This window comes from Pecten maximus, chromosome 14, assembly GCF_902652985.1.
Source record: "Pecten maximus chromosome 14, xPecMax1.1, whole genome shotgun sequence".
NCBI lineage: Eukaryota > Metazoa > Mollusca > Bivalvia > Pectinida > Pectinidae > Pecten > Pecten maximus.
In genome coordinates, this window is record NC_047028.1 from 11,216,182 (window position 1) to 11,232,532 (window position 16,351).

The 16,351-nt window shown below is 36.8% G+C and overlaps 1 protein-coding gene across 1 annotated transcript in view; it reads right to left on the reverse strand.

Moving 5' to 3' along the window:
- Positions 1-16,351, reverse strand: part of LOC117342488 (myosin-VIIa-like) — a 76,219-nt gene that overhangs the window by 29,056 nt on the left and 30,812 nt on the right. Inside the window, 11 exon segments of the mRNA XM_033904663.1 lie at positions 59-165; positions 4,235-4,370; positions 4,945-5,076; positions 5,369-5,447; positions 7,126-7,385; positions 8,113-8,189; positions 9,435-9,588; positions 11,409-11,665; positions 12,259-12,380; positions 12,929-13,113; positions 14,111-14,371. Of these exon segments, the coding sequence (XP_033760554.1) occupies positions 59-165; positions 4,235-4,370; positions 4,945-5,076; positions 5,369-5,447; positions 7,126-7,385; positions 8,113-8,189; positions 9,435-9,588; positions 11,409-11,665; positions 12,259-12,380; positions 12,929-13,113; positions 14,111-14,371 (1,770 nt within the window).

Below are 16,351 nucleotides of genomic sequence, written 5' to 3' on the forward strand. Positions count from 1 at the left end.
CTTAACGTTTGTCCATCGTGATTATTCATTAGACAGTTTACACAGGTGTTATAGTTACCATGGAGACATCCTGGGAAAACAGCCCCGACAGGAAGGGATTTGATGAGGTCTGTATCAAATGTAGAAGATCTGGGCTGAACGTGTCACGGTTCTTCTCCAGGAAACCTGTCAAACAGTCATCATCGTATAATAAACAGTCAAGGTCATTCAACAGACACTGTCATTAAATCAAATTAATAGGTGAGAATACACAATAAGTTATAGTCAAGGTTGCATTGACTAAAACGTAACACAAAAGGTCATCAGTCAAGGTTACATTGGACTAAAACGTACTACAAAAGGTCATCAGTCAAGGTTACATTGGACTAAAACGTAACACAAAAGGTCATCAGTCAAGGTTACATTGGACTAAAATGTAATACAAAAGGTCGTCAGTCATGGTTACATTGGACTAAAACGAAATACTAAAGGTCGTCAGTCAAGGTTACATTGGACTATAATGTAACACAAAAGGTCGTCAGTCAAGGTTACATTGGACTAAAATGTAATACAATAGGTCATCAGTCAAGGTTACATTGGACTAAAATGTAACACAAAAGGTCGTCAGTCAAGGTTACATTGGACTAAAACGTAATACAAAAGGTCATCAGTCAAGGTTACATTGGACTATAATGTAACACAAAGGGTCGTCAGTCAAGGTTACATTGGACTAAAATGTAATACAATAGGTCATCAGTCAAGGTTACATTGGACTATAATGTAATACAAAGGGTCATCAGTCAAGGTTACATTGGACTAAAACGTAACACAAAAGGTCGTTAGTCAAGGTTACATTGGACTATAATGTAATACAAAGGGTCATCCGTCAAGGTTACATTGGACTAAAACGTAATACAATAGGTCATCAGTCAAGGTTACATTGGACTAAAACGTAACACAAAAGGTCGTCAGTCAAGGTTACATTGGACTATAATGTAACACAAAAGGTCGTCAGTCAAGGTTACATTGGACTAAAATGTAATACAAAAGGTCATCAGTCAAGGTTACATTGGACTATAATGTAACACAAAAGGTCATCAGTCAAGGTTACATTGGACTATAATGTAATACAAAGGGTCATCCGTCAAGGTTACATTGGACTAAAACGTAATACAAAAGGTCATCAGTCAAGGTTACATTGGACTAAAACGTAATACAAAAGGTCATCAGTCAAGGTTACATTAGACTAAAACGTAATACAAAAGGTCATCAGTAAAGGTTACATTGGACTATAATGTAATACAAAAGGTCATCAGTCAAGGTTACATTGGACTAAAACGTAACACAAAAGGTCGTCAGTCAAGGTTACATTGGACTATAATGTAATACAAAGGGTCATCAGTCAAGGTTACATTGGACTAAAACGAAATACTAAAGGTCGTCAGTCAAGGTTACATTGGACTATAATGTAACACAAAAGGTCGTCAGTCAAGGTTACATTGGACTAAAACGTAATACAAAAGGTCATCAGTCAAGGTTACATTGGACTATAATGTAACACAAAGGGTCATCAGTCAAGGTTACATTGGACAATAATGTAACACAAAAGGTCGTCAGTCAAGGTTACATTCGACAATAATGTAACACAAAAGGTCGTCAGTCAAGGTTACATTGGACTATAATGTAACACAAAAGGTCGTCAGTCAAGGTTACATTGGACAATAATGTAACACAAAAGGTCGTCAGTCAAGGTTACATTGGACTATAATGTAACACAAAAGGTCGTCAGTCAAGGTTACATTGGACAATAATGTAACACAAAAGGTCGTCAGTCAAGGTTACATTGGACAATAATGTAACACAAAAGGTCATCAGTCAAGGTTACATTGGACTAAAACGTAATACAAAGGGTCATCAGTCAAGGTTACATTGGACTAAAATGTAACACAAAAGGTCGTCAGTCATGGTTACATTGGACTATAATGTAACACAAAAGGTCATCAGTCAAGGTTACATTGGACTATAATGTAACACAAAGGGTCGTCAGTCAAGGTTACATTGGACTAAAACGTACTACAATAGGTCATCAGTCAAGGTTACATTGGACTAAAACGAAATACTAAAGGTCATCAGTCAAGGTTACATTCGACTAAAACGTAATACAAAAGGTCGTCAGTCAAGGTTACATTGGACTAAAACGTAACACAAAGGTCATCAGTCAAGGTTACATTGGACTAAAACGTAACACAAAAGGTCGTCAGTCAAGGTTACATTGGACTATAATGTAACACAAAAGGTCATCAGTCAAGGTTACATTGGACTATAATGTAACACAAAGGGTCGTCAGTCAAGGTTATATTGGACTAAAATGTAATACAAAAGGTCGTCAGTCAAGGTTACATTGGACTATAATGTAACACAAAAGGTCATCAGTCAAGGTTACATTGGACTATAATGTAACACAAAGGGTCGTCAGTCAAGGTTACATTGGACTAAAATGTAATACAAAAGGTCATCAGTCAAGGTTACATTGGACTAAAACGTAACACAAAAGGTCATCAGTCAAGGTTACATTGGACTATAATGTAATACAAAAGGTCATCAGTCAAGGTTACATTGGACTAAAATGTAACACAAAAGGTCATCAGTCAAGGTTACATTGGACTATAATGTAACACAAAATGTCATCCGTCAAGGTTACATTGGACTAAAACGAAATACAAAAGGTCATGAGTCAAGGTTACATTGGACTAAAACGTAATACAAAAGGTCGTCAGTCAAGTTTACATTGGACTAAAACGAAATACAAAAGGTCATGAGTCAAGGTTACATTTGACTTAAACGTAATACAAAAGGTCGTCAGTCAAGGTTACATTGGACTAAAACGTACTACAATAGGTCATCAGTCAAGTTTACATTGGACTATAATGTAACACAAAATGTCATCCGTCAAGTTTACATTGGACTAAAACGAAATACAAAAGGTCATGAGTCAAGGTTACATTGGACTAAAACGTAATACAAAAGGTCATCAGTCAAGTTTACATTGGACTAAAACGAAATACAAAAGGTCATGAGTCAAGGTTACATTTGACTTAAACGTAATACAAAAGGTCGTCAGTCAAGGTTACATTGGACTAAAACGTACTACAATAGGTCATCAGTCAAGGTTACATTGGACTAAAATGTAACACAAAAGGTCGTCAGTCAAGGTTACATTGGACTTAAACGTAATACAATAGGTCATCAGTCAAGGTTACATTGGACTATAATGTAACACAAAAGGTCGTCAGTCAAGGTTACATTGGACTAAAACGTACTACAATAGGTCATCAGTCAAGGTTACATTGGACTATAATGTAACACAAAAGGTCGTCAGTCAAGGTTACATTGGACTAAAACGTACTACAATAGGTCATCAGTCAAGGTTACATTGGACTAAAATGTAATACAAAAGGTCATCAGTCAAGGTTACATTGGACTAAAACGTAATACAAAAGGTCATCAGTCAAGGTTACATTGGACTAAAACGTAATACAAAAGGTCATCAGTCAAGGTTACATTGGACTAAAACGTAATACAAAAGGTCATCAGTCAAGGTTACATTGGACTATAATGTAACACAAAGGGTCGTCAGTCAAGGTTACATTGGACTAAAACGTAATACAAAAGGTCATCAGTCAAGGTTACATTGGACTAAAACGTAATACAAAAGGTCATCAGTCAAGGTTACATTGGACTAAAACGTAATACAAAAGGTCATCAGTCAAGGTTACATTGGACAATAATGTAACACAAAAGGTCATCAGTCAAGGTTACATTGGACTATAATGTAACACAAAAGGTCGTCAGTCAAGGTTACATTGGACTATAATGTAATACAAAAGGTCATGAGTCAAGGTTACATTGGACTAAAACGTAATACAAAAGGTCGTCAGTCAAGGTTACATTGGACTATAATGTAACACAAAAGGTCATCAGTCAAGGTTACATTGGACAATAATGTAATACAAAGGGTCATCAGTCAAGGTTACATTGGACTAAAATGTAATACACATTTTTTTTTCTCAGGTCAGAATTAACTTAAATTCAAATGAAAGGTCAAAACAGTCTTACCTGTTACACAAGATTAATCACATTGATAATAAAACAAATTTACATTTAAGTGGAAATCAATGTCTTGCTCAACCAAAGTAACTGACAATATAATATCATTGATCAGTAAAGTCTGAGGCATCAAGGAAATCAACTATACCTTTGGCGTCATAGAAGACAACCCCAGCAAAATGGTTGAGACCAAATACATGAGTTATTTCAGCCTTTGGGCGGAGATAGTTTTTGTTGTCCTTATGTTGTTGGTGGAGCTTGGCCAACATAGTCTGGTCAGTTCCCTGTAACAAAAAGTTAAACCGATTAGACTCCTTGTCAGTAATGTAACTACAAACTGTTATTATCCATAAGTAACTATGGCCTCTTTACAGACAAAAAAACAGCAAATTAATGAAGTAACTATATCACAAAGGTAACACAAATGATTTGACATTTCCTTTAATGGAGCAAGCTTCCCAATCTATTTTACCTCTTCATCAGAGGAATAGGACAACTTCACAAATAGTTACTAGGAATAAGAGGAATAGGACAACTTCACAAATAGTTCCTATGAATCAGAGGAATAGGACAACTTCACAAATAGTTACTATGAATCAGAGGAATAGGACAACTTCACAAATAGTTACTATGAATCAGAGGAATAGGACAACTTCACAAATAGTTACTATGAATCAGAGGAATAGGACAACTTCACAAATAGTTACTATGAATCAGAGGAATAGGGCAACTTACCTTCCACCTTACAGTACTCAGCAAGCACCTTCTCAACACCAGTTAAGAGAAATATACAGATACTTATACAAGGGTGAACAAGTTCAATATATCTGTACCATCAAGTTGTGTTAAATATCATACCTTGGGGAATTTACTTTCTTCATCGACCAATGAGATAATATTCATGGCCTTTGCACCAATCATATCCAAGGCCTCTTGGTTGTCCACAAACTCAATATGTTGCCAGTTGATTCCTTCATTGTCATACTCTTCCTGGAAAGTAGATAAATAATCATCATAATGTATTCATTGAGGGTATGCTGTTAAAATCAAGTTGCCTCAACGGGGGACAATTTAAGATGAACATTCTATTTTACAGAACAAAGTAAAAATGTTATTGTCATTTATTTTTAATAACCTTTGTAGTCTGCCTGTATAAATTATATTTAAGTTCTAGATTTTTACATTTAAACACGAATATCAATTTTGACGAGATAAACATTAATATGTGGGAATCTGTCTCAGTAAAGTACTGGCGTACCAGATATTTCCACACCATAATTACCTGTTCTAGCTTGAAGATGTGTCGTACAAAGAACTGTTGTAAGTTTTCATTAGCATAGTTTATACACAGCTGCTCAAAACTATAACAGAAATAAAATCACATGTAAATGTAGTGTGTACAATCACTTTCGACTTTACACAGGCCTTCATTTCAGGATAAAAAATTGTTTGAAATGGAAATAGGTTATTTTACAACAGAAATCTTTTCTTCGAACTCTTCTTTGTTTTAGATGCAGCAAGGAACAAAGGGATGCCCCACCTAAGTATGTTACTTGTAAAAACAATGGCCCCACCTAAGTATGTTACTTGTAAGAACAATGGCCCCACCTAAGTATTTTACTTGTAAGAACAATGGGATGTCCCACCTAAGTATGTTACTTGTAAGAACAATGGCCCCACCTAAGTTTGTTACTTGTAAGAACAATGGGATGCCCCACCTACATATGTTACTTGTAAGAACAATGGCCCCACCTAAGTATGTTACTTGTAAGAACAATGGCCCCACCTAAGTATTTTACTTGTAAGAACAATGGGATGTCCCACCTAAGTATGTTACTTGTAAGAACAACGGGATGCCCCACCTACATATGTTACTTGTAAGAACAATGGCCCCACCTAAGTATGTTACTTGTAAGAACAATGGCCCCACCTAAGTATTTTACTTGTAAGAACAATGGGATGTCCCACCTAAGTATGTTACTTGTAAGAACAATGGCCCCACCTAAGTATGTTACTTGTAAGAACAATGGGATGTCCCACCTAAGTATGTTACTTGTAAGAACAATGGCCCCACCTAAGTATGTTACTTGTAAGAACAATGGCCCCACCTAAGTATGTTACTTGTAAGAACAACGGGATGCCCCACCTACATATGTTACTTGTAAGAACAATGGGATACCCCACCTAAGTATGTTACTTGTAAGAACAATGGGATGCCCCACCTAAGTATGTTACTTGTAAGAACAATGGCCCCACCTAAGTATGTTACTTGTAAGAACAATGGCCCCACCTAAGTATGTTACTTGTAAGTACAATGGCCCCACCTAAGTATTTTACTTGTAAGAACAATGGGATGTCCCACCTAAGTATGTTACTTGTAAGAACAATGGCCCCACCTAAGTATGTTACTTGTAAGAACAATGGGATGCCCCACCTAAGTATGTTACTTGTAAGAACAATGGCCCCACCTAAGTATGTTACTTGTAAGAACAATGGGGTACCCCACCTAAGTATGTTACTTGTAAGAACAATGGCCCCACCTAAGTATGTTACTTGTAAGAACAATGGCCCCACCTAAGTATGTTACTTGTAAGAACAATGGGATGCCCCACCTAAGTATGTTACTTGTAAGAACAATGGCCCCACCTAAGTATGTTACTTGTAAGAACAATGGGATGTCCCACCTAAGTATGTTACTTGTAAGAACAATGGGATGCCCCACCTAAGTATGTTACTTGTAAGAACAATGGCCCCTCCTAAGTATGTTACTTGTAAGAACAATGGGGTACCCCACCTAAGTATGTTACTTGTAAGAACAATGGCCCCACCTAAGTATGTTACTTGTAAGAACAATGGCCCCACCTAAGTATGTTACTTGTAAGAACAATGGGATGCCCCACCTAAGTATATTACTTGCACAAAAAAAAATTCTGTTTCCAACACAATGTTTTTTAAATCAAATGTGTTCAAATTACATCAACTTCAGTGAAATATCAGTATTTCAATTATATACTTGGAATTAATAGAATGTAATTTTACCTGTTGTGGTCAAAACTTTCAAACCCAAATATATCCAACACGCCTATAGATGTCCTGAAATGTTTGGGGGATTCCTTTTGTTTAAAAATAGCAATGTTAATTTTCTTGACTATCCAGATAAACATGCGGCCGTATATTCCTTTAACAAAGGCGTCACGCACATCCTGAGAATTCTCAACACTCATCATTGTTGTTACAATTTCACCCTGTGTCACAATTGACCTTGAGGTCAAAGCGTCTATTAAATCCTGAGCTCGCACCTGTAAACAAAAAGGAAATACATGTTTTTAGAATGTCTGTATAAACTCATAAATGTAGCTATATACTACCAATTAACCTGTCGAAAAGGTGAGAATATTAAGTATGTATGAGGTACAAATTCATCAATGTAATTATATACTACTAATTAACCTGTCGACAAAGTAAGAATGTTTAGTATGTATGAGGTACAAATTCATCAATGTAATTATATACTACCAATTTACCTGTCGACAAAGTAAGAATGTTTAGTATGTATGAGGTACAAATTCATCAATGTAATTATATACTACCAATTTACCTGTCGACAAAGTAAGAATGTTTAGTATGTATGGAGTTATAAATATGATACTGTAACTATATACTACATATTATTCGCTACAATACTATTATCTTTGTATCAGCGTGACCACGATTTCATTCCTCTCACTCATTCAGTGATTTCTTTACTCACTCATTCAGTGATTTCTTTACTCACTCATTCAGCAGATTTGCTTACACACTCCACTTGTTTGGAGCAGATTTCATCACTCACTCCACTTGTTTGGAGCAGATTTCATCACTCACTCCACTTGTTTGGAGCAGATTTCTTTACTTATAACACATATTTCTTTAATTGCTCATTCAGCAGATTTCATTACTCACTAGTTCAGCAGATATATGTATTTGCTTGCTCAGCAGATTTCATTACTCGCTCACTTTCTGTAGCAGCCAGACTCCTTGACTTACCTCCATTAATTTGGCAGCTTTGTTAACAGACTGAATGTCCTGGATTTCACTGGCGTCCATGTTGTCCATCTCAATGGCTGCAAAAACGAAGGCAAATATATGAAAAATGTGTATAATGTTTTACGAATGTATACAATGTCTTACAAATGTATACAATGTCTTACAAATGTGTACAACGTCTTACAAATGTATACAATGTCTTACAAATGTATACAATGTCTTACAAATGTGTACAACGTCTTACAAATGTATACAATGTCTTACAAATGTATACAATGTCTTACAAATGTGTACAACGTCTTACAAATGTATACAATGTCTTACAAATGTATACAATGTCTTACAAATGTGTACAATGGCTTACAAATGTATACAATGTCTTACAAATGTGTACAATGTCTTACATATGAAATACTTCAATTCCTAGTTAGAAAATTACTAATATTTGTTTTCAAATTAATTATTTTTCAACAGTTTTGGAACAGTTAGGGGAATATATACTCTGCCCAGAATACCAATGTCATTAGGCAAGGGACTGCACACCCTGACAGACTTTTAAAGTGAATTCCAGGCTAATATTCAGTCATCTTCACACAGGTGAAACAAGAACATGTACTATTTTTGTATAAAGCTGAAGTTTTTAAAGAGTCTCAAACTTCTGTGTCAGTTGATGCTGCCCCCAAGTTGGGATCTGTGAGTGATAATCACCATCCTGTAACTCTTGTAGTAAGACAATTTAATACTATTATGATTGGGTGTCTCCCCCAGACAACAACAAACATTACACCTTGTAGTTAGACAATTTAATACTACTATGATCTGTGTCGTCCCCCAGACATGTAGTTAGACAATTTAATACTACTATGATCTGTGTCGTCCCCCAGACAACAACAAACATTACACCTTGTAGTAAGACAATTTAATACTACTATGATCTGTGTCGTCCCCCAGACAACAACAAACATTACACCTTGTAGTTAGACAATTTAATACTACTATGATCTGTGTCGTCCCCCAGACAACAACAAACTTTACACCTTGTAGTTAGACAATTTAATACTACTATGATCTGTGTCGTCCCCCAGACAACAACAAACATTACACCTTGTAGTTAGACAATTTAATACTACTATGATTGGGTGTCTCCCCCAGACAACAACAAACTTTACACCTTGTAGTTAGACAATTTAATACTACTATGATTGGGTGTCTCCCCCAGACAACAACAAACTTTACACCTTGTAGTTAGACAATTTAATACTACTATGATTGGGTGTCGTCCCCCAGACAACAACAAACTTTACACCCTGTAGTGTGATTACCATTGTATTTGATGTTCCCCATGTGTAGTAAAGAGGCCAACACTTTGAGAATCTCCCAAACTTCTTTGTCGTGGAACATGAGAACTTTCATGGCTGACCGGATATCGGCAAACTCTTTTGTGTCGTCCCTGCCGTCACAGTAGATACTGCCACCCTGTCACAGTAAAAAGTTAATGTGAATAAGGATGATTATACCATTGGTTTACAATCCTGTGCACTGTATGTTTGGTGTAAGGAGGTAAGTATCTGGGGATGTCTGTATACATATATATACTTGTGTGAGGACATGCGTATGTGACAATGTACATGCTTTTTTTAATGGTTTATTTTGTTTAACGTTGTATTAACAGCCAAGGTCATTTAAGGACGTACCAGGTTTTAGAGGTGGAGGAAAGCTGAAATACCTGGAGAAAAAAACACCGGCCTACCGTCAGTACCAGGCATCTGACTCACATGGGTTTCGAACTTGCGACCCAGAGGTGGAGGGCTAGTGTTTAAGTGTTAACATAATCGAGGTGGAGGGCTAGTGTTTAAGTGTTAACATAATCGAGGTGGAGGGCTAGTGTTTAAATGTTAACATAATCGAGGTGGAGGGCTAGTGTTTAAGTGTTAACATAATCGAGGTGGAGGGCTAGTGTTTAAGTGTTAACATAATCGAGGTGGAGGGCTAGTGTTTAAGTGTTAACATAATCGTTTACTTTGAATACTCAGTATATTTTGAACCAAATACTTCAAGATAATGAGGTTCAACTGTATAGATGTTTGTATATTTAAACTTGTGTGCCAGGATGTGCCAATGTCTAGATCTCTACGGCTGTATAAAGACATACTTATATCTGTATACATACGTACGTACAGTCAAACCTGTCTATAGCGACCGCCCAAGGGGAGGCAGAAAAACGGTCACTATAGACAGGTTGCCTTTATAGACAGGTCAAAATTATTGCACCAACCAATTTACTTAAACCTGCCATAAATAAATTGTCATTGAACAGGGCATTCAGAAGACCAGTCAGAAGGTAAATAAATGCATAAACTTTATAAATCTGAAGGGTTTAATATTTAATGATTTGTGGACCCAAACACAAAATATAACTCAAAATGGTCTTATGGATAATTTTTTTTTAATATTTTGTTCTGAAATAATGCTATATGTATCTATCAAATTATCTCCCTTTCTTTCATAAATAAAGAAAAAGAATACACAATCATTAATAAATTAATTATATTTGTGTTACTACTAATTATTTTGTGTTATAGTCTTACTTCTTAAAACCAAAATATTTTTTTTTCTGACCCAAATTGAAATCCGGATATTTGTGTCAGTTTACGACTTTTTATTAGTATTGACTAATTAAAGATGGCGGCAGTACAAACGCTAGTACCGACAGCTACGATTAAGAAAGGCATTATTGGCTTTCATGTGAGTAAATCTTGTTGACAGATATGACCAGTGTTTGTTATTGAAGTGATGTATCCTGTATCCTGACTGGTAATCACAAAATCAACTGACCGTGTCAAATGAAGCCACCTGTGCACAGTTGTAATGTAATACCGACACGCATGGTGACCCGACTCCTCTCTTACCAAGCCCCAGGCCAGGGCAGCTACAGTAATTAAAGGCTAACAGGTGGTAGGGGTCTTTTGTTTATATACTCAGGCCAGGGTTGTGGTGGTCCTTTGTTTGTATAATCAAGCCAGGGTCGATGTGTCTGAATTTTCCGGGGATTTTATGAGGGATGACTGCCGAGAGCAGAAGATGGCTGACAGAAATCGGTCGCTATAGAAAACAAATTAGCGACCGCCGTTCCGAAATCACCGGTCGTTAGCCACATTAGACAGGTAGTCGCTATACAGAGGGTCGTTATATAGTAAAATCTCACGGGGAATCTTAAAACCGGTCGTTATAGACAGGCAGTCGTTATATACAGGGGGTCGTTAGAGCAGGTTTGACTGTATATGTTATATATATACCTGTGTGAGGTACCAGTAGTCGTTAGCAGTTTCGACGTCCAGCATCCGTTTCTCTTCCTGTGTCATCCCAGCCAACATACAATAGAAGATGTGATAGTTCCGTTCGTCATGTGCCTGGGTGACAATACGAGACTTTTCCAATAGATACTGTTCTATTTTAGCTCCCTCAATTGAACCCTTGTCATTGAAGTGAATGTCTATGTATTTACCAAATCTACTGGAGTTGTCATTCCGTATCGTTTTCGCATTTCCAAAAGCTGAAAAAAAATAATAGATTAATAAATGAAAAATTCCTTAATCGATCCAATATTATCATAAATTCTCTTGAAAATAGAAATTTGGAGTGTTTTGAAGCTTAAGAAAATTTCTAAAAACAAACTGATGGCAGGAAAACCATATAAAAACTTTGATGCAAATGGCTAGAGGCTTCATCTACACACTAAAACTGGGGGGAGGAGTGGCAAGACTCCATGTTGTATTACACAGTTTACTCTACGGAGTAATGGTATTATCTATGACATAAACAAATTGAATTAGTCTCGTGTTCAACACAGTCCTTATCAAGCACCGGTTAGTATGGCTTTTAGAATGAAAGTCTTGATTTCAGACTGGATATATTTTTATTCTATCTATGTATTTCCCGATGTACATTTTTCAGATATGATGAAACGGTTCAAAACAATGGTTGTTCCATTCTATTCACTATAGCTTACCATCACAATAACGTACCAAAACATGATGAGAGTAATATTATATGGACCCTTCAAGTTTTGTAACCACAGCCTGATTAACCATGCTGACAACTTACCCTTCAAGTTTTGTAACCACAGCCTGATTAATGACAACTTACCCTCCATGATAGGGTTGGCCTCCAGGATCTGCTGTTCTATCCACGAGTGTTGTCCACTGACGGCAGCCAGGAACTGTAAAATGAGTTTGGTACTCTCGGTCTTACCGGCGCCAGATTCACCACTGTAATTACAACAGATTAATGAAACACTTATAATGATAAAATACACCGATCACAGTAATTTTTAAATCTCCCAATACCAATTGGCTGCAGTTATTACCACTGACAATTGGTCCTCTCTCCATTTCAATGAAATCATCGTGCTACATCACAGTGAAGTTAGTTATAGACTCCTACTCTTATAATCATTGTAAAATGGAGACCCACATCTCCATCAGTTAATTTGACACATGTTTGCTGATATGGTAGTGGTTCTATCGTCCCAACGCTAGTTATCACCACCCTAGTTTCCATTCTAAGAATCGTCAAAGAAGTAGAAGACGCTTACCCTTCCTGACCACCTGGTCTTACTATATTTGTACTTTTTCATTGATCTCTGTGAAAATCTATATTTTTTGTTCCATTTTTCTGAGATTTCATCAAGTTTTAGTTAGAATTATAGAATTTTAGTGTTACTATGTCAGCAATACTATACTACAATATTACAGTTACTCTGACAATCTCTCTGTTTTATCAGCTGATGACAATATTCCTATGTCCTAAACATTACCTAATGATGACACACTGGTCTCTCTGGTAACGCCTCATGTTGAAATACGAATTGTCGGCAATTGCAAATATATGAGGAGGTCGTTCGCCGATCTTTTTGTCACGGTATGTCTGGATCTGTTCGGCTGTGTAGATGGGCAGTATCTGGTACGGATTTACAGCCACCATAATTGAACCAGTGTAAGTCTGAAAACAACATTTAATCACAGGGATATTATTAAACAACACTGTAGGACATTGATTTTACCTTTGGGCTAGAACTGAATGAGGAATGGAACTGTATACCAATGAGGTCAATACCCAGACCAATTCAAAGCAAAAAAGAGTCAAAAGAGTCAGTCCAACCACTGCAGCTCGAGGGGGTGGATCAGGAATAAGTGTTAAACCAACCACTGCAGCTCGAGGGGGTGGATCAGGAATAAGTGTTAAACCAACCACTGCAGCTCGAGGGGGTGGATCAGGAATAAGTGTTAAACCAACCACTGCAGCTCGAGGGGGTGGATCAGGAATAAGTGTTAAACCAACCACTGCAGCTCGAGGGGGTGGATCAGGAATAAGTGTTAAACCAACCACTGCAGCTCGAGGGGTTGGATCAGGAATAAGTGTTAAACCAACCACTGCAGCTCGAGGGGGTGGATCAGGAATAAGTGTTAAACCAACCACTGCAGCTCGAGGGGGTGGATCAGGAATAAGTGTTAAACCAACCACTGCAGCTCGAGGGGGTGGATCAGGAATAAGTGTTAAACCAACCACTGCAGCTCGAGGGGGTGGATCAGGAATAAGTGTTAAACCAACCACTGGAGCTCGAGGGGGTGGATCAGGAATAAGTGTTAAACCAACCACTGCAGCTCGAGGGGGTGGATCAGGAATAAGTGTTAAACCAACCACTGCAGCTCGAGGGGGTGGATCAGGAATAAGTGTTAAACCAACCACTGAAGCTCGAGGGGGTGGATCAGGAATAAGTGTTAAACATCTTTAGGCTTGAGAACAGTAAGATCCCAAACAAGGGTAAAACTGAGGTTTTAACTAAGCAACTTAAGAATATTTCCAACCGTGTGACTCCCAATCGGTAATTTTTTTTTCCTGCAGATGAGCTGTTAGTGTTGACATGAAATATAAACCAAGTAATACAAGGACCTCTTCGGGATATAGTGTTGGAACATGAGGCAAAACCAATACTTACATAAATGAGATTGTCCATGTAGCGTATAAAGAGATTACGGAGGATTCCCGCCTCATTGAGATCACCAAGTCCTATCATGTCATCCACCCCTTCCACCGAGTGCGAGTGCATGTGTCGTATCTTCTGTTTCCCATCCAGCCAGTGTTCATTTCCATCGTCGTCCACAACATGTACTCGTCCAGAGTCGTGGAACTTGACCCTGGCTCCGATAGCCACCGTGAACTCGCCCTTCGTCTCGGGCTCAAGCCACACATGGTCCCCCTAGTGGTAATATTATTTCCCATACCGAAATAAAGCACACTAAAGTATACTTTTATGCTACTTTAAGTATACACTTTTTCCTACTTTTTTGAAAAAGTACCAAAAAAGTATACTTTTTTTGTACTTTTCTGGACTTAGAAATTTTTCAGAGTACTTTTTCTGTACTAAATTTGGACTCTGAAATTTCTCAGAGTACTTTTTTTGTACTTTTCTGGACTTAGAAACTTTTCAGGGTACTTTTTCTGTACTTTATTTGGACTCTGAAATTTTTCAGAGTACTTTTTTTGTACTTATTCTGGACTTAGAAATTTTTCAGGGTACTTTTTCTGTACTTTATTTGGACTCTGAAATTTTTCAGAGTACTTTTTTTGTGCTAAAATCTGACTTAGATTTTTTTTGAAAGATTGTGAAAATATGGATGTACTTTTTTCCTACTTTTTTGGGACTTAGAATTTTTCAGCTAATGCCATTGTGCTTTTTTTGTACTTATTATGGACTTAGAATATTTTCAGACATTGCGAGGGGTTATAGCATATTAATATTTTCAAAATTAAATCGGACTTTTTCAGTCGACTACAAATCTAAGACTAAAAAAATAATACCCAGGATTAACCACAACAAATATCTATCAAATAAGATACAGAAAATTATCATTTGGTAATATCAAATGTTTTTGATCTCGTTTTTTGTTGGTTTTTTTTTGTCTTTTTTATGTTCTAAAAAATACTTTTCATACTTTGATCAGTACCACAGAAATTTATCTAAAAATAATTAAAATTCAACAATTATTATCATAAGTATTTCACTTCAATGTACTTTGTTAGTAAGGTTCACATATTTTAACGGTGATTTAGTAATAAACTTCACATTGATGAATGTTACTATACGTTCATATGACGAACGTCAAAACTTAGCTCTATAAAAATTTTGTTCCAGATCGTTCTTTGAAGTAACAGTATTTTGGCTTTCATTAAAAACTCTTTAACGGAGTTTAAAACATTTCGTTTATCCAAACGTTAACCTCTACCAGATCGGGGATCACTCTACGAACACACATGTGCCCGTGCCCGTGCCTGTAATACGCTTTTAATTCATTCAAATGAAATTAAAATCACCTGCTCTTTGTCTGCATATCATATACTTGCTGGATATACGTGGTTTTAAGATTACATCTGATAATTGCACCCGAAATCACGTCGTGTTCGGTCAAAATATTCACCGATATACTCATATAAACATGTGTAATACTGATATAGTCACTCGGACGCTTCTTTGTAAAACGTATATTGAAGTCAAGCGCTGTGATGATCTCGATCTCGATATGGCTTGACTGACAACAAACAGGCATGATCAAAAAACAATATTCCGGTATTTAAATCAGAATTACATCGCATTCATTGAAATGGTGAAAGTGAACACAAAAAGAAAACTTTAATTTGTCTGATATTTATTTAGCAAGATCGTACGATAATTCGGACAACGACACAATGTAGCTGTACTCTAATCTGTTGTAGAATGATCTCGTAGGAGTGTTGTGTGTACAAATAAAATACTCTATTGTATACAAAAATCAAGATCAATACCAAGATCTATCATAAATATTTTAATTGATATAGTAGACGGCTTGAATAACTGCAACACCAAGATCGATCAAAAATATTTCAACTGTTTTAAACTAAATCTTGAAACCTGTGTGTTAAGCTAACAAAGCGATCAGGATATATGCTTAACGTCGTACCGAAAGTTAATTTCACCCGTGGTGTTAATTAATATAAGCGACGGTCGACTGTAATGGCAAATCATACCTAGCTTTATTGTTTATGGAGTTACCTGTGTACCTCCCGTCTCACCTGTACACATATTGCCCCTCTTAGACTAAGTCTTATGCCCGCGGCGTTAATTATAACAATTTATATTGTCAAGCTTGACTGCCTTTCACTACGATCAGATCACAGGTGCCTACCCTCATTTAAACAAAAC